The sequence below is a fragment of the Salvelinus alpinus genome, chromosome 10, assembly GCF_045679555.1.
Source record: "Salvelinus alpinus chromosome 10, SLU_Salpinus.1, whole genome shotgun sequence".
Lineage (NCBI taxonomy): Eukaryota > Metazoa > Chordata > Actinopteri > Salmoniformes > Salmonidae > Salvelinus > Salvelinus alpinus.
In genome coordinates this window covers 17,324,498-17,349,025 of record NC_092095.1, presented here as the reverse complement: position 1 = coordinate 17,349,025, position 24,528 = coordinate 17,324,498, and the positions used below count along the sequence as shown (strand labels likewise).

The 24,528-nt window shown below is 43.8% G+C and overlaps 1 protein-coding gene across 1 annotated transcript; it reads right to left on the bottom strand.

The window, feature by feature from the left end:
* Window positions 1-1,404: 1,404 nt before the first annotated feature.
* LOC139531566 (armadillo repeat-containing protein 3-like) lies at window positions 1,405-23,514 on the bottom strand. Its single transcript, XM_071328134.1, has 18 exons — window positions 23,413-23,514; window positions 23,154-23,202; window positions 22,950-23,067; window positions 22,567-22,692; window positions 22,319-22,387; window positions 22,014-22,189; window positions 21,720-21,914; window positions 21,331-21,514; window positions 17,939-18,091; window positions 17,747-17,855; window positions 17,277-17,526; window positions 16,976-17,112; window positions 16,612-16,780; window positions 15,090-15,190; window positions 3,825-3,923; window positions 3,354-3,554; window positions 3,001-3,163; window positions 1,405-2,921 (listed from the first exon to the last, which is right to left on the bottom strand). Exons 2-18 carry the CDS (start codon window positions 23,199-23,201, stop codon window positions 2,715-2,717), a joined length of 2,505 nt encoding a protein of 834 aa, XP_071184235.1. The 5' UTR covers window position 23,202; window positions 23,413-23,514; the 3' UTR covers window positions 1,405-2,714.
* Between the last annotated feature and the right edge of the window lie 1,014 nt (window positions 23,515-24,528).

The following is a 24,528-nucleotide window of genomic DNA, read 5'->3' as shown; positions in this document are numbered from 1 at the left end:
GCACAAAATAACATTTAGGAGCAACAGAAACTTGTTTTAATTGATTGCATACAGCCTATATTAGGCCTATATGCATTCTAGCTACTTTTGAAGCACATGTTGTGCCCTAAAATCTAAATATGTAATCCTGTAAAGATGTGTTTTATAAAAAGATAAAATGTTGATACAAAAAACTGCCATTGTAATTACAAAGCCACTGGTGGAATATTAGGTTACTACATTGTGTACAAGCACTATTTACCTATTGCGATGCATTACATTGAAATTGTACTGTCTTAAAGTCAAGTTTGTCACTGACGACATCCAATGGAGACCCTAACCTAGGTTACCCCATTGGCTCACAGCAAAAACTAAATTTAAGAAAAGTACAACATGTCCAAGGATTACTTTTCAACACGGCCTGCTCCTAAGCGTTCTCACTACTTAGAAAAACATAATATTGTAGGGCTCCCCTTTTCATGAAGGTGCTGGCAGCCACATGAGTGAGTGCTAGCTAATGTTTTCCACACATAGCTATGTGTAGCCTACTTGTACACCAGGTCCCTGCGTTTCCCACGCAGAACAGCCTGAAGCCACAGGGCTCTATTTCCCTATAGCTGTAGTTCGGGATTTTTTAACTTTTTTTTTTACGTGTACCTTGAACAACACAGCAGCTTTTCGGCATGTTTTGTTATTTCTGTATAACAAAAAGTCGACAATGAAGTTGGCTCTTTTACAATGGGGGTCAATGGTTTCCCCCCCCAATTTGTGGGCGTGGTCGAGGGGAATTTCTTATTATTACGTGAATAGCGACTCGGAGTATAGCGATCCCCCAGTTGATGACACAGTCGACGACGTGCCACGCAACCATTGGTTGATGCATGCAACGTCTGAGCAGGGGAGCGCAAACATGATCATTGACTTCATGAAGAAGCTATCCCCTTTATTTTCTTTCTGTGCCCCCACATGTTTGGATGTACTGGTAAAGTTACCGGGTTGTTAACTAGCTAGCTAATGAGGTAACATGACTGAACAAGATGTAAACAAATGCCCTCGAGTAGTTTTAGAACTGACGCCAGTCCTCTGTCTATTATAGGAAGAAAAACATTGAACTAGTAGCATATCTTTTGAACTGTTTGGGCTAGAAACAATATTTTTTTGTGTGTTAATGGTGGAGCCCTGACAGTAATGAATCTGTGCTAGCTTTTCTCTCAACGTTACAACAATTATTCTCTGGGTAAAAGAACGCCCACTTTCCGACCTGAAGATCACTGACATCATGAGTTGACATTGTTTTTTTTGCGAGTTCCCAGTTGTCTTGAAAGCACCACGAGAACAACGAGGACAAATCTTGATGTCAGTGATCTTCAGGTCAGGAAAGTCGGACCTCTTGTCAAGGCACAAGGCGAGACCCAGATGCAGATGTTTGGAGTTTTGCAATGTTTAATAATCCAAAGGGGTATGGTCGAGGACAGGCAAAAAGGTCAGAATCAGATCAGAGTACAGGAGGTACAGAGTGGCAGACAGGCTCGTGGTCAAGGCAGACGGGTACAGAGTCCAGAACAGGCAAGGGTCAAAACCGGGAGGACTAGAAAAAGGAGTACGGGAAAAACACGCTGGTTGACTTGACTAAACATACAAGACAAACTGGCACAGAGAGACAAACACAGGGATAAATTCCAAGTTGGATGACCATTCAAAACGATTTTTCCCAGTCTGATCTACTTTTTCCCCCCCTGAGTTGCCAGTTGTCTTGAACGCGACAAATGCCCTTACTAGATGATATATTATATAGGTCAGAGTTGATAAGGAACATCGACTGAGAGTTAGAGGCCAATCCCTTATTTTGTTGTTGGACAGAATGGTTCTGTGAAATATTGTACATGTCTCATACTAAAGATCCAAATCTAACCAATCAAAAATTATTCATGATATTTTGTAAAAATGTTGAGCAGTCACAAGACATGAAATAGTCTGCAACAATTACTACTGAAATTAGAGTAATTGTCTTATTTCCAACAGAGGGAATAAATAGTAGCCAAATTCAAGATTTGTGGGGGGGGTGGATATCTCAAAAGAGTCATTCACATTACTATTTGCCTCAAACCCCTTACGACTACATGAACTTAGAAGCTAAATTATATTTTTTTCAATAGTTTTGAACTCAGTTGGAGTTGAAACAACCGATGAGCACTCCCTGCCTGCAGAGGGACTTGACTGGTTGATCAGTGGCCAATCTGACCTTGTGCTACTCCCCATCCTACAACACTATGGAACCATGTCAAAAGGTGAATGCACAACATTCACAACAAAATTCTAATGTATTTTGGCCAATAATCACAGATGTTTCAACATCATCTATGTTTTGTTGACAAGACATTACCCAACTTTACTAACATCAGACGCTGAGAATCAGAAATCTATGTGATACTTTAAATGGTAACAGTGTCTTCTGGGTAAAATCACTCAGTACAAAGAAAGAATGGGATAGCTGCACAGTCTAGTTCAGACAGTTTATAAGGTCTGGTGTTGTTTATAAAGGACAGTCTGGCATTGTATAACTTGGGGTTGTGTGGTGGACCTTAGCAGCCTCCCAGGGTCTGGTATGGTGTAGTTATAAAGTGTATTTTAACGTGTGGTTATATAGTCTGGTATGGTGTAGTTATAAAGTGTATTTTAACGTGTGGTTATATAGTCTGGTATGGTGTAGTTATAAAGTGTATTTTAACGTGTGGTTATATAGTCTGGTATTGTTTGGCCTGAGGTGTATTGGCTCTCAGCAGCCTGCCAGGCTGGTGTATGAGGTCCACCAGGTGAGCTCTGGGCTGGGGCTGGCACCCTGGATAGTGGGGCGTCCCAACTGAGAGGAGGACCTCATTCCACACCCGGTTATACTCCCCCCTCACCAGGCTACAACTCACACCTATACGGTCAGCCAACACCTGGGGAGAGAGAGGAGTTAGGGACTAGAATAAGAGAGAGAGCGATAAAGAGAGGGGAAAGAGATAGTACACTACCCACCTTATAAAGCAGAGCCCTGTGGTAGTAGGTTCCCTTGCGTATCTGTCCGATGGGGATGATGTTGGACTGTAGTTCGTAGCGCAGCTCACTGAGGTGGAGCTCCCACAGGAAGTCATGCTGTCTGTCCACCTCCACCGCTCCGCCCATCACCTCACTCACCAGCCTAACAGCCAATCACACAGCAGATAGGGGCTGAACGGGAGCAGCCACAACCAATGATAAAGGAACTGCCTGTTAGTGGGGTTGTGTGTTAGTTTTGGGTACCTTATTCTTAGTTGTGTGTTAGTCATTTGAGGTTGTGTGTTGGTTGTCAGTTGATTATTTGTAGGTTATTTAAGTACTGTCTTTCTGACCTGGCTAAAGCGCTGTACTGCTCACTCTCCGTGTGCAGCGGGAGGATGGTCTTGGTGGCCTCGGTAACCAGGGCGTGGAACGCAGCATCATACGGAAGCATCCACGGCTTCTCTGTTACCGTGGCTACCTCCTGCTGGGGCTTACTCTCATCCTCATCTCTCAGTTTCTCGTCCTCCTTCCGCCCTTTACTCTTCCCTTTACTACAGGAAGACAGTGTGAAAGAGAAAGGAAAGAGACAGCCACTTTACCTGTCCTCTTGATACATACAGCCAGAAGAGGACTGGCTACCCCACAGAGCCAGGTTCCAATGTGCTTCTAAATCTGACTTGTTTTCTCTTTGTGGTTTTACGCTGGGTAAAAAGAGCTTTATAAAATACATTTGATTTGATTTACTGTACTTCAGTTCTTCCTCTCTCTCACACACACACACACACACACACACACACACACACACACACACACACACACACCTGGGAGTCCTGGTGGAGCCCTTGCTGCTGAGTACAGATGCAGTGCGAGTCTCGGTGGGGCTGTCCTGTTGTCTCTCCTCTGACTGATCGACTGACACCCTGCAGGACAGGTACAGTACAGTTACACACACACACACACACACACACACACACACACACACACACACACACACACACACACACACACACACACACACACACACACACACACACACACACACACACACACACACACACACACACACTTCCTTCCTTTCTCCTTCTGGTCAGATGACAAAAACATCTCCAAGCACATACTGTAGATGCATTGATATTGTCACATTGTTTTTGTCGGCGTCAAATAAATAAAGGAATATGTACGCTCACCACGCTGCACCTTGGTCTACTTCTGTTGACGGCCGTGACAGATATACAGTGCATTCGGAAAGTATTCAGACCACTTGAAACGTTACAGCCTTATTCTTAAATTGATGAAACAAAAAAAATCCTCATCAATCTACACACAATACCCCATAATGACGAAGCAAAAATAGGTTTTTAGAAATGTTTGCAAATGTATATATATAAAAAATAAAAAAACAGAAATAGCTTATTTACAAAAGTATTCAGACCCTTTACTATGAGACTCGAAATTGAGCTCAGGTGCATCCTGTTTCCATTGATCATCCTTGATGTTTCTACAACTTGATTGGACCTGTGGTAAACCACACCTGTGGTAAAATGAATTGATTGGACATGATTTGGAAAGGCACTCACCTGTCTATATAAGGTCCCACAGTTGACAGTGCATTTTGGGGCAACAACCAAGCCATGAGGTCGAAGGAATTGTCCGTAGAGCTCCGAGACAGGATTGTGTCAAGTCACAGATCTGGGGAAGGGTACCAAAACATTTCTGCAGCTTTGAAGGTCCCCAAGAACACAGTGGCCGCCATCATTCTTAAATGGAAGAAGTTTGGAACCACCAAGACTCTTCCTAGAGCGGGCTGCCCGGCCAAACTGAGCAATCGGGGGAGAAGGGCCTTGATCAGGGAGGTGACCAAGAACCCGATGGTCACTCTGACAGAGCTCCAGAGTTCCTCTGTGGAGATGGGAGAATCTTACAGAAGGACAACCATCTCTGCAGCACTCCACCAATCAGGCCTTTATGGTAGAGTGGCCAGACGGAAGTGGCCACTCCTCAGTAAAAGGCACATGACAGCTTGGAGTTTGCCAAAATGCACCTAAAGGACTCTCAGACCATGAGAAACAAGATTCTCTGGTCTGATGAAACCAAGATTGAACTCTTTGGCCTGGATGCCAAGCCTCATGTCTGGAGGAAACCTGGCACCACCCCTACGGTGAAACATGGTGGTGGCAGCATCATGCTGTGGGGATATTTTTCAGCGGCAGGTCCTGGGAGACTAGTCAGGATCGAGGGAAAGATGAACGGAGCAAAGTACAGAGAGATCCTTGATGAAAACCTGATCCAGAGCGCTCATGACCTCAGACTGGGGTGAAGGTTCACCTTCCACAGGACAACAACCCTAAGCACACATCCAAGACAATACTGGAGTAGCTTTGGTACAAGTCTCTGAATGTCCTGGAGTCACCCAGCCAGAGCCCGGACTTGAACCCGATCGAACATCTCTGAAGAGACCTGAAAATAGCCCAGCACCAACACTCCCCATCCAACCTGACAGAGCTTGAGAGGATCCGCAGAGAAGAATGGGCTAAACTCCCCAAATACAGGTATGCCAAGCTTGTAGCGTCATACCCAAGAATACTCAAGGCTGTAATTGCGTCCAAAAGTGCTTCAACAAAGTACTGAGTAAAGGGTCTGAATACTTATGTAAATGTGATATTTAAGTTTTGATATTGAAAATGTCTAAAAACCTGTTTTTGCTTTGTCATTATGGGATATTGTGTGTAGATTGATGAGGGGGAAAAAACGATTTTAATAAATTGTAGAATAAGGCTGTAACATAACAAAATGTGGAAAAAGTCAAGGTGTCTGAATACTTTCCGAATATGCTGCATACGGTGAGGCCTTAAGGCGTTAAATGTCAGCTTATTAAGTAGTCTGAGACAAGCATGCATGATTGTTGTGTCTTTCTGAGGCCCTATAGCTCCTGTCCCTGACTACTGTGCCTGACGACTGTGCCTGACTACTGCCCCTGACAACTGTCCCTGACTGGGCTTCTCTCTCCGCCAGAGAAGGCCTGTTTAACAGGTAGCAGCATCAGTCCCACTTCCTCTCCCCCTAAACACTAACAATAGGACAACTCCATCACTACACGCTACACTATCACTACACAGTACTATATCACTACACACTACTCTACAGGAAACATTCTCTCTGAGCTAAAGGGTAGAGCTGCTGCTTTCAAGGTGCGGGACTCTAACCCAGAAGCTTATAAGAAATCCTGCTATGCCCTCTGACGAACCATCAAACAGGCAAAGAACCAATACAGGGCTAAGATTGAATCGTACTACACCAACTCCGACGCTCGTCTTATGTGGCAGGGCTTGCAAACTATTACAGACTACAAAGGGAAGCACAGCTGAGCTGCCCAGTGACACGAGCCTACCAGGCGAGCTAAATCACTTCTACGCTCGCTTCGAGGCAAGCAACACTGAGGCATGCATGAGAGAATCAGCTGTTCCGGACGACTGTGTGATCACGCTCTCCGTAGCCGACGTGAGTAAGACCTTTAAACAGGTCAACATTCACAAGGCCGCGGGGCCAGACGGATTACCAGAACGTGTGCTCCGGGCATGTGCTGACCAACTGGCAGATGTCTTTACTGACATTTTTAACATGTCCCTGATTGAGTCTGTAATATCAACATATTAAAGCAGACCACCATAGTCCCTGTGCCCAAGAACGCTAAGGCAACCTGCCTAAATGGCTGGTAATGGCTCACATTAACACCATTATCCCAGAAACCCTAGACCCACTCCAATTTGCATACCGCCCAAACAGATCCACAGATGATGCAATCTCTATTGCACTCCACATTGCCCTTTCCCACCTGGACAAAAGGAACACCTACGTGAGAATGCTATTCATTGACTACAGCTCAGCGTTCAACACCATAGTACCCTCAAAGCTCATCACTAAGCTAAGGATCCTGGGACCAAACACTTCCCTCTGCAACTGGATCCTGGACTTTGACGGGCTGCCCCCAGGTGTTGAGGGTAGGTAGCAACACATCCGCCACGCTGATCCTCAACACTGGAGCCCCTCAGGGGTGCGAGCTCAGTCCCCTCCTGTACTCCCTGTTCACCCACGACTGCGTGGCCAGGCACGACTCCAACACCATCACTAAGTTTGCAAACGACTGACAACGACGAGACAGCCTATAGGGAGAAGGTCAGACCTGGCCGGGTGGTGCCAGAATAACAACCTATCCCTCAACATAATCAAGACAAAGGAGATGATTGTGGACTACAGGAAAAGGAGGACCGAGCACGCCCCCATTCTCATCGACGGGCTGTAGTAGAGCAGGTTGAGAGCTTCAAGTTCCTTGGTGTCCACATCACCAACAAACTAGAATGGTCCAAACACACCAAGATAGTAATGAAGAGGGCATGACAAAGCCTATTCACCCTCAGGAAACTAATAAGATTTGGCATGGGTCCTCAGATCCTCAAAAGGTTCTACAGCTGCAACATCGAGAGCATCCTGACTGGTTGCATCACTGCCTGGTACGGCAACTGCTCGTCCTCCGACCGCAAGGCACTACAGAGGGTAGTGTGTACGTCCCAGTACATCACTGGGGCTAAATTGCCTGTCATTGCAGGAGAATTTCCAGTGCTTTGGTGATTTTTCCAGTATCTATACTGTTTTCCCAGAAGTAGTGAAACAGAATCAATATGGGGTTAATTATTAGACCTATGTAAGCATAAATCATGTGAATGTACAAAGCTGGATCAACACAGGCCTGGACATTCTGTGTCTTGTGAAGGCCTTTGGACAGGAACATTAGTTAATCAGTTATTGTCACGTGAGTTGGGGTGGGCATTCTATGTTTTGTGTTTCTATGATTTTCTATTTCTATGTTTTCTTTTTCTTTGTGTTTGGCCGGGTGTGGTTCTCAGAGGCAGCTGTCTATCGTTGTCTCTGAAAACCATACTTAGGTAGCTCTTTTTCCACCTGTGTTTGTGGGAAGTTGACATTTGTTTAGGGCACATAGCCTGTAGCTTCACGGTTTGTTTTTGTAGTGTTTGTTGTTTTGTTCGGCGTCTTTTCCAAATAAAGACAAAATGTACGCTCACCACGCTGCACCTTGGTCCTCTCCTTTCAACAGCCGTGACAGTTATAGTCACCATTAGACATGCACTTGCATTAGGAGTGTGCATGTCTGTTTATTTTTGTGTAATTGCAATGTCACGCCACCAATATAATCTATGCCCTAATGTCTGAGCCAATAAGAGAATGGAAACTAAGCAAGGCAACAAGATAAGGGTGGTCAAGCCTAAAGTGTACTACAGTGCCTTGCAAAAGTATTCACTTAAAAATCATACAATGTGATTTTCTGGATTTTTGTTTTAGATTCCGTCTCTCACAGTTGAAGTGTACCTATGATAAAAATTACAGACCTCTACATGCTTTGTAAGTAGGAAAACCTGAAAAATCGGCAGTGTATCAAATACTTGTTCTCCCCACTGTATACACCTGTTTTGAAAGGCCCCAGAGTCTGCAACACCACTAAGCAAGGGGCACCACCAAGCAAGTGGCACCATGAAGACCAAGGAGCTCTCCAAACTGGTCAGAGACAAAGTTGTGGAGAAGTACAGATCAGGTTTGGGTTATAAAAAAATAACAAACTTTGAACATCCCACGGACCACCATTAACTCCATTATTGAAAAATGGAAAGAATATGGCACCACAACAAACCTGCAAGAGAGGGCCGCCCACCAAAACTCACGGACCAGGCAAGGAAGGCATTAAACAGAGAGGCAAGAGACCAAAGATAACCCAGAAGGAGCTGCAAAGCTCCACAGCGGAGATTGGAGTATCTGTCAATAGGACCACTTTAAGCCGTACACTCCACAGAGCTGGGCTTTACAGAAGAGTGGCCAGAAAAAAGCCATTGCTTAAAGAAAAAAATAAGTAAACACGTTTGGTGTTCGCCAAAAGGCATGTGGGAGACTCCACAAACATATGGAAGAAGGTACTCTGATATAACCCAACACCTTCCATCACCCCGAGAACACCATCCCCACAGTGAAGCATGGTGGTGGCAGGATCATGCTGTGGAGATGTTTTTCATCGGCTTGGACTGGGAAACTGGTCAGAATTGAAGGAATGATGGATGGCACTAAATACACGTACATTATTGAGGGAAACCTGTTTCAGTCTTCCAGAGATTTGAGACTGGGACGGACGTTCACCTTCCAGCAGGACAATGACCCTAAGCATACTGCTAAAGCAACACTCGAGTGGTTTAAGGGGAAACATTTAAATGTATTGGAATGACCTAGTCAAAGCCCAGACCTCAATCTAATTGAGAATATGTGGTATGACTTAAAGAATGCTGTACACCAGCAGGAACCCATCCAACTTGAAGGAGCTGGAGCAGTTTTGCCTTGAAGAATGGGCAAAAATTCCAGTGGCTAGATGTGCCAAGCTTATAGAGACATATCCCAAGAGACTTGCAGCTGTAATTGCTGCAAAAGGTGGCTCTACAAACTATTGACCCTGGGGGGGTGAATAGTTATGCACGCTCATGTTTTTTTTTCTTTTTTTCTTATTTCTTGTTTGTTTCACAATAAAACATATTTTGCATCTTCCCAGTGGTAGGCATGTTGTGTAAATGAAATGATGCAAACCCCCCCAAAATCTATTTTAATTCCAGGTTGTAAGGTAACAAAATAGGAAAAATGCCAAGGGGGTGAATACTTTCGCAAGGCACTGTAATAATTTACATAAAGTGGAGTGACTTATGTAAGGGTAAAACTGTTTAAAAGGAGAGTGCTGAGACTGGAAATATCAGTTGGTCCATGGGCCTGCTCGGCTTTGTTACTTTTGTAATAAAGTCTATTTGAATTCACAAGTTCCGATATCTGAGAAAAAATTTGAACCAATATTTCCACGACACCAATCCAGGACCTCTACATCAGGCGGTGTCAGAGGAAGGCCCTAAATTGTCAAAGACCACAGCGACCCCAGTCATAGAATGTTCTTGCTACTACCGCACGGCAAGCGGTACCGTAGCGCCAAGTCTAGGACCAAAAGACTTCTCAACAGTTTTTACCCCAAAGCCATAAGACTCTTGAACAGGTAATCAAATGGCTACCCAGACTTTTTGCATTGTCCCACCCCCCCCCAACCCCTATTTTACACGGTTGCTACTCTGTTTATCATATATGCAGAGTCACTTTAACTATACATTCATGTACATACTACCTCAATTAGCCCGACTAACCAGTGCCTGTATATAGCCTCGCTACTGTTATAGCCTTGCTACTGTATATAGCCTAGCTACTGTATTTTTACTGTTGTTTTTATTTCTTTACTTATCTATTGTTCACCTAATAGCTATTTTTTTAACTTATAAATCACACTGTTGGTTAGGGCCTGTAAGTAGGCATTTCACTGTATATCACTATCACTACACACTGATACACACTACTATATCACTACACACTACTATATCACTACCCAATACTTGTTGTATTCGGTGCACGTGGCAAATTAACTTTGATTTGATCACTAGAACCTACTATATCACTACACATTACTCTATCACTACACACTACCACCACACACTACTCTATCACTACACACTACTATATCACTACACACTACTATATCACTACTCTATCACTACACACTACTCTATCACTACACAATCACTACACACTACCACCACACACTACTCTATCACTACACACTACTATATCACTACACACTACTCTATCACTACACACTACTATATCACTACACACTACTCTATCACTACACACTACTATATCAGTACACACTACCACTACACACTACTCAATCACTACACACTACACAATCACTACACACTACCACCACACACTACTCTATCACTACACACTACTATATCACTACTCTATCACTACACACAACTCTATCACTACACAATCACTACACACTACCACTACACACTACTCTATCACTACACACTACTATATCACTACACACTACTCTATCACTACACACTACTATATCACTACACACTACTCTACCACTACACACTACACAATCACTACACACTACCACCACACACTACTCTATCACTACACACAACTCTATCACTACACAATCACTACACACTACCACCACACACTACTCTATCACTACACACTACTCTATCACTACACACTACTATATCACTACACACTACCACTACACACTACTCTATCACTACACACTACTATATCACTACACACTACCACTAAACACTACTCTATCACTACACACTACTATATCAGTACACACTACCACCACTATATCACTATACAGTACCACCACTCTCACTACACACTACAATATCACTAAACACGAAACACTATTCCTACACACTACTATATCACTATACACTACCACCACTCTATCACTATACACTACCACCACTATATCACTATACACTACCACTTAACACTACTATATCACTATACACTACCACCACTCTATCACTATACACTACCACCACTCTATCACTATACACTACCACCACTCTATCACTATACACTACCACCACTATATCACTATACACTACCACCACTCTCACTACACACTACAATATCACTAAACACTAAACACTATTCCATCACTACACACTACCACTAAACACTACTCTACCACTAAACACTACTCTACCACTACACACTACTCTATCACTACACACTACCACTACACACTACTCTATCACTACACACTACACACTACTCTATCACTACACACTACCACTACACACTACACAATCACTAAACACTACTCTATCACTACACACTGCCACGACACACTACTCTACCACTACACACTACTCTATCACTACACACTACTCCATTACTACACACTACTCTATCACTACACACTACTCTATCACTACACACTACCACCACACACTACTCTATATCACTACACACTACACACTAATCCATCACTACACACTACTATATCACGACACACTACCACTACACACTACTCTACCACTACTCTACCACTACACACTACTCTATCACTACACACTACTCTACCACTACTCTACCACTACTCTACCACTACACACTACTCTACCACTACTCTACCACTACACACTACTCTACCACTACTCTACCACTACACACTACTCTACCACTACACACTACTCTACCACTACTCTATCACTACACACTACTCTACCACTACTCTACCACTACTCTACCACTACACACTACTCTACCACTACTCTACCACTACACACTACTCTACCACTACACACTACTCTACCACTACACACTACTCTACCTCTACACACTACTCTACCACTACTCTACCACTACTCTACCACTACACACTACTCTACCACTACTCTACCACTACACACTACTCTACCACTACTCTACCACTACACACTACTCTACCACTACTCTACCACTACACACTACTCTACCACTACTCTACCACTACTCTACCACTACACACTACTCTACCACTACTCTACCACTACTCTACCACTACTCTACCACTACACACTACTCTACCACTACTCTACCACTACACACTACTCTACCACTACACACTACTATATCAGTACACACTACCACTACACACTACTCTATCACTACACAATCACTACACACTACCACCACACACTACTCTATCACTACACACTACTATATCACTACACAATCACTACACACTACCACCACACACTACTCTATCACTACACACTACTCTATCACTACACACTACTCTATCACTACACACTACTCTATCACTACACACTACTATATCACTACACACTACCACTAAACACTACTCTATCACTACACACTACTATATCAGTACACACTACCACCACTATATCACTATACACTACCACCACTCTCACTACACACTACAATATCACTAAACACTAAACACTATTCCTACACACTACTATATCACTATACACTACCACCACTCTATCACTATACACTACCACCACTATATCACTATACACTACCACTTAACACTACTATATCACTATACACTACCACCACTCTATCACTATACACTACCACCACTATATCACTATACACTACCACTTAACACTACTATATCACTATACACTACCACCACTCTATCACTATACACTACCACCACTATATCACTATACACTACCACTTAACACTACTATATCACTATACACTACCACCACTCTATCACTATACACTACCACCACTCTATCACTATACACTACCACCACTCTATCACTATACACTACCACCACTATATCACTATACACTACCACCACTCTCACTACACACTACAATATCACTAAACACTAAACACTATTCCATCACTACACACTACCACTAAACACTGAAATAAAACTACACACTACACAATCACTACACACTACTCTATCACTACACACTACCACTACACACTACTCTACCACTACACACTACTCTATCACTAAACACTACCACTACACACTACACAATCACTAAACACTACTCTATCACTACACACTACCACTACACACTACTCCATTACTACACACTACTCTATCACTACACACTACCACCACACACTACTCTATATCAATACACACTACACACTAATCCATCACTACACACTACTATATCACGACACACTACACACTACTCTACCACTACTCTACCACTACACACTACTCTATCACTACACACTACTCTACCACTACTCTACCACTACCCACTACTCTACCACTACACACTACTCTACCACTACACACTACTCTACCACTACTCTACCACTACACACTACTCTACCACTACTCTACCACTACACACTACTCTACCACTACTCTACCACTACTCTACCACTACACACTACTCTACCACTACTCTACCACTACTCTACCACTACACACTACTCTACCACTACTCTACCACTACACACTACTCTACCACTACTCTACCACTACACACTACTCTACCACTACACACTACTCTATCACTACACACTACTCTACCACTACTCTACACACTACTCTACCACTACTCTACCACTACACACTACTCTACCACTACACACTACTCTACCACTACACACTACTCTACCACTACACACTACTCTACCACTACTCTACCACTACACACTACTCTACCACTACTCTACCACTACACACTACTCTACCACTACACACTACTCTACCTCTACACACTACTCTACCACTACTCTACACACTACTCTACCACTACACACTACTCTACCACTACACACTACTCTACCACTACACACTACTCTACCACTACACACTACTCTACCACTACTCTACCACTACACACTACTCTACCACTACACACTACTCACTACTCTACCACTACTCTACCACTACACACTACTCTACCACTACACACTACTCTACCACTACTCTACCACTACACACTACTCTACCACTACACACTACTCACTACTCTACCACTACTCACTACTCTAATACTAGTTGTAGTGATAGAGTACTCTAACACTGGGCTGAGAGGGCACTGATACAATTATAGCATATAGAGTCCTTAAATAGCCTCGCCAAGAAATTCTGACCTCATAGCTGAAGTTTTGGACAGACAGAGACAAGGTGAAAGGAGGGCATAGTGGAGGACAGAGCAGATGGCTCCCAGAGCAGCTGGCTCCCAGAGCAGCTGGCTCCCAGAGCAGCTGGCTCCCAGAGCAGCTGGCTCCCAGAGTCAGACACACTGAAGGGAGTGTCAACAATGTAAAGGCAAATGAGAGGAGGACAAAGTTTGGAAGTGGGCAGAGAGAGGCACACAGAAAGAAGAGGGCATCTAGAAGCTACAATCCCTAAACCCAGGACCCAGACACCAGGGTTAATTCATAGGGTGGCTACATTGATGAATCTCAAATATAAAATAGATTTAGATTTGTTTAACACTTTTTTTTAGTTGCTACAGGATTCCATATGTGTTATTTCATAGTTTTGATGTCTTCACTATTATTTTACAATGTAGAAAATAGTAAAAATAAAGAAAAACCCTGGAATTAGTAGGTGTGTCCAAACTTTGACTGGTACTGTATCTATGTATGTGGTTGGGTTGGTGTGAACGATAACCATACTCACGTGTCGAGGGGTTTGGCGTTAATAGCAATGACAGGCCGTCGCTGGTTAACTGGCTGTTTAGACAGATCCTCTAGAGTCAACACCCTCTGGCCAGAACGAGCCTGACAGACAGAGAGACAAAGACAGAGAGCGAGAAAGAGAGACAAAGACAGAGAGACAAAGACAGAGAGACAAAGACAGAGAGACAAAGACAGAGAGACAAAGACAGAGAGACAAAGACAGAGAGACAAAGACAGACAGACAGAGAGAGAATCTGAAGTCAAATGTCTACGGTTTGCTGATGATCTGGTGCTTCTGTCACCAACCAAGGAGGGCCTACAACAGCACCTAGATCTTCTGAACAGATTCTGCCAGACCTGGGCCCTGACAGTAAATCTCAGTAAGACAAAAATAATGGTGCTCCAAAAAAGGTCCAGTCACCAGGACCACAAATATCAATTCCATCTAGACACCGTTGCCATAAAGCACACAAACTATACATACCTCGGTCTAAACATCAATGCAACAGGTAACTTCCACAAAGCTGTGAACAATCTGAGAGACAAGGCAAGAAGGGCCTTCTATGCCATCAAAAGGAACATAAAATTCGACATACCATTTAGGATCTGGCTAAAAATACTTCAATTAGTTATAGAACCCATTGCCCTTTATGGTTGTGAGGTCTGGGGTCCGCTCACCAATGAAGAATGCATGCAAAGCAGAATTAGGCCGATACCCGCTAATGATAAAACTCCAGAAAAGATACATTAAATTCTACAACCACATTGTCACATTGGGAAGATTAAACAAAAAAGCAGAGCAAACTAGAATGCTATTTGTCCCTAAACAGAGAGTACACAGTGGCAGAATACCTGACCACAGTGACTGACCCAAACTTAAAGAAAGCTTTGACTATGTACAGACTCAGTGAGCATAGTCTTGCTATTGAGAAAGCCTGTCTTCTCTTGAGAGCCTACGGCGGCCTATGTGCACACTGCCCACAAAATGAGGTGGAAACTGAGCTGCACTTCCTAACCTCCTGCCAAATGTATCACTGTGTTTACTTGATAGCTACCTACACAAATAGCTTGCTAGAATAAAGTGTTAATAAGATAAAAATGCATTCAAAGCAATACAAATAAAGTTGTCCGTATTAGAGACAGATATTTCCCTCAGATTACAGACCCACAAAGATTTTAAAAACAAATCCAATTTTGATAAAATCCCATATTTATTGGGTGAAATACTAGTGTGCCATCACAGCAGCAAGATTTGTGACCTGTTGCCACAAGAAAAGGGCAACCAGTGAAGAACAAACACCATTGTAAATACAACCCATATTTATGCTTATTTATTTTCTCTTTTGTACTTTAACCATTTGCACACCATTATTACACTGTATGTAGACATATGACATTTGAAAATATCTTTATTCTTTTGGAACTGTGAGTGTAATGTTTACTGTTAATTTGTATTGTTTATTTCACTTTTGAGAGAGAGAGAGAGATGTAAGTGCTGAGAAGGATGTAACACACAACTCTACCTGTCCGGGGTCGTAGAAGCCGTCCACAGTGATGTCTGTGGGGGCCAGTGTGTTGGTCAGGCTGTATTTGAGAGACAGGTTGGAGTCCAGCAGTCTCTGTAGAGCAATCTCACTGAACTTATTCCTACGGTTAGCTGAGCTGTTGATCTCCTGCAACAAGTCCAGGGCCCTGATACACAACACACACAAATAAACACACACCTTCAGAGCTGACACTAAATTGAACAGAGAAATACTGCCACCTGCTGGCTCCTTAGTAAATCTCTCCCGTGGATCACCACTAAAACACTACCACCTCCCGAGAGATTAGAATCACAACAGCATTTAATTATGCAATCTGTGGTATTCACATACACACACTCACCCCAGCTTGCACATCTCCACGGCAGTGGGCTCATCGTTGGCACACACGCTGATGGCCCAGCATGCATTGCGGCGTACCTCCTTGTGATTGCACCGTAGCAGCTGGACCAATGGAACTAGGCCTCCCGCATTCCTCAGCTAAACAACAGGAAGAGATGGAATGAGAGGAAGGAGTTGGAGTTTGCACTTTTGAACTATTCCATTGGTTCCACTGTACCAGGCAAACTATGTGCAGCTCAAGAATTAGACAAATATTTGATCCAGGTTTGAAACACCTGCACAACGGACAAAGACACACTCACGTCTGCCCGTCCCTCAGCATCGCAGGCGAGAGCAGCGAGGGCCTGCGTGGCTCGGACCATGGTGTGTGTGTCCGCAGACTGCAGCGGCTCCAGGAGGGCAGCCATGGCCCCGTGGGACAGGATGCTGCAGCGGAGGACTTCCTGTTCAGCCATATTGGTGAGGACAGCCGCAGCGTGAGCCACCGCACCGGGAATAACGTCATGGAGCTGCTGAACCAAGCCCTCATCTCCCTCAGCCTCATAGACAGCACTGACACACACAGACACTCACGCATGAATGCACGCATGCACACACACACAAAGTGAGACCTCATCACATCTGCCTTATGCATAACACCGAGGGAGTGACAGAGGTAGAGAGGTAGAGCGAGGTGGAGAGAGAGAAAGGTAGAGCGAGAGAAAGGTAGAGAGAGAGGCAGAGAGGTAGAGAGAGAAGGCTATATAGTACATTAGGTGTGTGTGAAACCCACTATGAGTTGAGCTGGTTGCTGCTTGTAAGGCTAGACAGGGCCTGGGCTGCTGCCTCTCTCACCTCGCCCCCCTCACTACCAAGCAGCTGCACCACCGCACGGATACCGTCTGGAACACAAGGGAAGTTTAGGGTTAGGGCCACGGGTGTGTGTCGGTGTGTGTTTGCACACGCCTGTGTGTGTGTGTCTCACCCAGGTCTCTGAAAGCGTCTTTGCTGGCCAGGTGTAGACTCATGGCAGCGACAGCCTGACAGGTAGCAGTCCTCAAACTATCACCCTCTAGAGACAGCAGCTCCACCAGAGACCGCTCGATTTCTTGCTCATGGAGCAGCTTGCGGTTCTCTGCTGAGGGACAGAGAGACATAAAGAGAGAGGAGGGGGGAGAGCGACAGAGACAGAGAGACAGAGAGATAGAGAGAGGTAGATAGAGTCAATAGATAGATCTAGATATATAGATAGAGATGGAAGGAGATGGCCCAAACTCATTTACAGACATACTTTGGGGTTCTTATCCTTGCTGGTATTTTCAGATCCAATGGGGAATCCACTGAATCCCTGTGGGATGCAGAAACTGACAGAGAACTTTTCCGTGCAACAATGTCTCTGGAAAACTTCCACATTATTTCCAGGATTATCCACTTCGATAACCGAGACACCAGACCAGCTCCGCGGCAGAGAGACAAGCTAGCTGCAATCAGGTCAGTGTGAGACAAGTGGGTGGACCGCCTTCCCCTGTTTTACAACCCTGGGCCCAACGTTACTGTTGATGAGCAGCTTATGCCATTTAGGGGCCGCTGCCCCTTCAGGCAGTACATACTGTCTAAACCCGCAAAACATGCAATCAAGATCTTGGCTGCCTGTGATGCTGCTTCATCATATGTGTGGAACTTGCGAGTGGAGCCCCTGAGAAGAACCAAGGGATGCGGGTTGTCCTGGAAGTGACACAGTGACTCTGTGGCCACATGCAATAACATTTTTTACTTCGCACAAGCTGGGACAGGAGCTCCTCAAGAGGAAGCTGACGATGGTAGGAACAGTACGAAAAAACAAGCCAGCGCTCTCACCTCAGCTGTTGAATACATGGAACAGGGCCTATCAATCTCTCTAAGTTTGTGTTCAAGGCCGACACATCCCTAGTGTCCTACGTGCCAAAGAAAGGCAGAAATGTGGTACTCATGAGTACGCTGCATAGGGATGGGAGAATCTGTGGCCAGGGAACATCAAAAAACAGAAATCATAATGGATTACAATACCACAAAGGGAGGGGTGGACAATTTAGACAAGCTGGAGACTGGCTACTGGCTATATGTGAGTGAGATGTTAGTAAAATTAGTTTTCATCATTCTAGATTGCAGGCGGTAGCAACAAGAAGCGCTGCAATGTGTGTGGACCCAAGAAGGACAGGAAGACACAGTACACATGCATCAAGTGCAAGAAATACATTTTCAACACACAGTAAATCTCTGTCCCTCATGTCATGTGTAGACCGGCCTTAATGTGTGTTCAATGGGGTTAATTTATCATTTCCATAAAATACTTTGTAAAATGTGTCCTTCCAATTTGTTCACTTCAAGCAATAAACATCAATAGTGATGAAAACCTTGTTTCATTTATATTTGTTCAAGATAAACATGATTTATTACACCATGTCTTGATTATAATAGATTTTTGTTCACAAAAATCACATTTTATTTAAAAAAATATTTTTTTTTTTTATTGATAAATGTGATCTAGCAGATGTAAATGGCAAATACAGTGGGGAGAACAAGTATTTGATACACTGCCGATTTTGCAGGTTTTCCTACTTACAAAGCATGTAGAGGTCTGTCATTTTTATCATAGGTACACTTCAACTGTGAGAGACGGAATCTAAAACAAAAATCCAGAAAATCACATTGTATGATTTTTAAGTAATTAATTTGCATTTTATTGCATGACATAAGTATTTGATCACCTACCAACCAGTAAGAATTCCGTCTCTCACAGACCTGTTCGTTTTTCTTTAAGAAGCCCTCCTGTTCTCCACTCATTACCTGTATTAACTGCACCTGTTTGAACTCGTTACCTGTATAAAAGACACCTGTCCACACACTCAATCAAACAGACTCCAACCTCTCCACAATGGCCAAGATCAGAGAGCTGTGTAAGGACATCAGGGATAAATTGTAGACCTGTACAAGGCTGGGATGGGCTACAGGACAATAGGCAAGCAGCTAGGTGAGAAGGCAACAACTGTTGGCACAATTATTAGAAAATGGAAGAAGTTCAAGATGACGGTCAATCACCCTCGGTCTGGGGCTCCATGCAAGATCTCACCTCGTGGGGCATCAATGATCATGAGGAATGTGAGGGATCAGCCCAGAACTACACGGCAGGACCTGGTCAATGACCTGAAGAGAGCTGGGACCACAGTCTCAAAGAAAACCATTAGTAACACACTACGCCGTCATGGATTAAAATCCTGCAGCGCACGCAAGGTCCCCCTGCTCAAGCCAGCGCATGTCCAGGCCCGTCTGAAGTTTGCCAATGACCATCTGGATGATCCAGAGGAGGAATGGGAGAAGGTCATGTGGTCTGATGAGACAAAAATAGAGCTTTTTGCTCTAAACTCCACTCGCCGTGTTTGGAGGAATAGAAGGATGAGTACAACCCCAAGAACACCATCCCAACCGTGAAGCATGGAGGTGGAAACATCATTCTTTGGGGATGCTTTTCTGCAAAGGGGACAGGACGACTGCACCGTATTGAGGGGAGGATGGATGGGGCCATGTATCGCGAGATCTTGACCAATAACCTCCTTCCCTCAGTAAGAGCATTGAAGATGGGTCGTGGCTGGGTCTTCCAGCATGACAACGACCCGAAACACACAGCCAGGGCAACTAAGGAGTGGCTCCGTAAGAAGCATCTCAAGGTCCTGGAGTGGCCTAGCCAGTCTCCAGACCTGAACCCAATAGAAAATCTTTGGAGGGAGCCGAAAGTCCGTATTGCCCAGCGACAGCCCCGAAACCTGAAGGATCTGGAGAAGGTCTGTATGGAGGAGTGGGCCAAAATCCCTGCTGCAGTGTGTGCAAACCTGGTCAAGAACTACAGGAAACGTATGATCTCTGTAATTGCAAACTAAGGTTTCTGTACCAAATATTCAGTTCTGCTTTTCTGATGTATCAAATACTTATGTCATGCAATAAAATGCAAATTAATTACTTAAAAATCATACAATGTGATTTTCTGGATTTTTGTTTTAGATTCCTTCTCTCACAGTTGAAGTGTACCTATGATAAAAATTACAGACCTCTACATGCTTTGTAAGTAGGAAAACCTGCAAAATCGTCAGTGTATCAAATACTTGTTCTCCCCACTGTATGAACCATGTATGCTGTCTAAATTGATTCTAATTGATATAAGTCAACATCTAAGTATTAAGTATTTTTACGTCAATTGTTATGGCTGTATTGTTTTAAAAACCTAAAAATGTTGTGGGTCCATCAGACCCGTGAACATTGGGGTGAATAACAAACATGAACACCACACAAGGGTTAAACACACACACACACACACACAAATACACAAACACACTTAGCCCTTACAGCTCTGAGCCACCCTGTAGATGGCCTTGACAGCGTTGGTCTGTATGTCCAGCAGGGTGGGAGTGGTGATGAACTGTAGTAACCTCTGGAGACCTCCAGTCTCATGGATCAGCTGGAGACTGTCTCTGTCCTCCAGACAGTTAGACAACACCTGTAGGGCTTCTACATGCAGATCACTGAACTCCTACAGGACACAAACACAAGGCAGGAATCAAATTCCTTCACACTTGAGATACGCTTCATTTTGTTTACCTGGTAGAATGATTTCAATAGAGTGGTCCCAAAAGTGCGAGCTTGCAAGCTTGATCAAGAGCACCTCAAATACTTTACAGGTACTTCCACGTATCTGATAAATATATTTGACCCAGGTAGCTCTGGGCCACACAGACCTTGTTGCAGAGGAACTCCAGCAGCCTGTCAAAGCCCTGCTCCTCCCTGAAGGTGGCTCGTGTGTCGGTATCCGTGGTTACGATCACCAGCGTCCTCAGGGATAATTGCTGGATGACCGGGAACTCAGATCTCAACAGCTCCAGGAGCGGGGGGACGCCATTTAGCTCACGCACTGCCACACGGCTGGGGAGGTCCTACACACGTAACATGGGGCTTTAGCTCAGCAGGCTAACACAGTCTTGTGGCGAGCAGGGAACTAGGGTTCAAGCCCCTTCAGTCACACACACACACACCTGCACCAGGTTGCAGATAGTCTCCACAGAGTTCTTCTTGACATCAGGGTCAGGGCTGGACAGAAGCTGTATAAGCGGCTCTAGTCCCTCCTGGTCCGAGATCTGGACCTTACAGCTGAAGTCCACCGACAGGGAGGCCAGACACAGTGTGGCAAACTCATGGACCACAACATCCTCTGTCACAGGAATACACACATAAACACAAACACAGGTACACACAGATATAGACAGACAGGCAGATACAAAGAAATGTCACAATGATTTAATATATGATTGATACTTGAGAACATCCAGCCAGAGCATACCTTCAGGTGACAGCTTTCCGATGATAGAAGGAATGGCATTCAGTTTCTTCAGAAGTCTTTTTACATCGCCTTTCAAAGAGAACAGAAACAGAAGTTACCCAAAGTTTATGGCCACAATCGTGTCTTCAGTCACATGTGAACAGACTCCAGACCGACCGTAAACAACTGATTTTGCATTGTGTGTTGTGTTACTACTCCTAAATCAGTAGTTACCGTCCTACAGCAGTAGTTAGGGGAGGGGTTCTTACTGTTGGCAGCCATGACTCCCAGGGCCATGAAAGCGTTGCGGCGGACTAGCTTGTCTTCGTGGGAGATGAGGTGAGACAGAGGCTCCACCGCCCCTAGCCCCAGCAGAGAACTCCTGTTCTCATCACCTGTCACCAGGGGGAGACAGGAAGAGACAGGGAGAGAGAGAGCGAGACATAAAGAGAGAGAGCAAGAGATGGCTTTATGCTCAGTAGATAAGCTGCTCCCAAGCTTTGGTCCAGGTTCAAATTAACATATTACCTTCATTACATTGCTTTCCACAGTCCAGTTATTTCCGATAATGTGATTACTTTCAGAAGAAATGATACCATATGGCTATGATATTGGTTCTCTCACCAACATGAACATCAATGGTAAAAAATACCTTTCTCTGCAAATTTGTGGATGGCTTCGCAAGCTTTAACCAAAACCTCCTCTTCGGGGGAATTGAGCATGAGGACCACAGTGGCTGCTTTCTTACTTTCAATCGGCAGGGGGTCAAACTAGAGAAAGAGAGTGAAGCAGAGAGCGTTTGACTTCTCATTAAATTGACCTCATCACAACAGCAATATTATCTTCATCTTCTTACCACATCCTTAGAAGGAGGCTCACTCTCTTTCTTCACTTTCTTCCCCATCCTGAAACAATAAAGCCACACCTTTTTTTTGCCAATTTATTTACCCATTATTACATGCTGTCAATGTTTACGTGGGTGTCAACTTGGCAAGCACTGGCTTACACAGAACAGGTAACGGTGCAAGAGAGCGTGCTAATTACACTGGACGTCCAAACGAGGTGGCTTTGGGTCATTTATGATGACCTTCCTTATAACCATTTGAATAAATTACCTGTTGTTGAAGTCTGCAGACGGCCAGTACCTAGCTAACCTACAGGTTTTCAGCTAGCTTGTTAGCTAACTACCGTTATCAATGTTTGTTTGGAAACTGAAGTTGACATTTCGTTGCTAGGCGACAGATGCCACGAGGTTTTAGTGGTCGAAACCGGAAGACAGAAGACGAAAGATTTACCCAGTGGTGGAAAAAGTACCCAATTGTCATACTTGAGTAAAAGTGAAGATACCTTAGAAAATAGATAGAAAATGACTCAAGTTAAAGTGAAAGTCACCCAGTAAAATACTACTTGAGAAAAAGTCTGAAAGTATTTTATTTTAAATATACTTAACTATCAAAAGTAAATGTAATCTCAAAAATATACTTCAGTATCAAAAGTAAATGTAAAAGTAAATGTAAGCAAACCAGACCGCACCATTTTCTTGTTTTTTTATTTACAGATTAGGAAGGGGAACACTCAAACACTTAGACATCCTTTACAAACGAAGCATTTGTGTTTAGTGAGTCCACCAGATCAGAGGTAGTAGATGACCAGGGATGTTTTCTTGATAAGTGCGTGAATTGTACTCTTTTCTTGTCCTGCTAAGCAGTCGAAATGTAACGAGTACTTTTGGGTACCAGGGCAAATGTATGCAGTAAAAATATTATTTTCGTTAGGAATGTAAAAGTTGTAAAAAAAAAAATATATATATAAAGAGTAAAGTGAAGTAGAGATACCCCAAAAATGACTTACTTCTAAGTATTTTTACTTAGTTTACACCACTGGATTTACCTGAAATGATGAAAAGCCTTTGCTGGTTTAGATTGGGCCACGCTCTTCAACATGATGTGCATAGCAAAGATTGAACCATCAACAAAAACAAACAGTGGAGTGCATCCCATCACATTTCACATGCATGTAGCAGTTGAAGTGGTGCTCAGGGAATGACTGCCTCATGCAACATAAACAATGAAGTAGGTCGGTCCTTCATTTGGTTGATGATGACAGCACAAAATTAAGGTCTATTTCCTCATTTAATTCTGGAAATCACAGACTGTGGTTTTCTATCATCTGGTTGTTCTAATCACTTTCCAACATCCTCAGAAATAGCTTTGTATGCCTTGACAACAGAA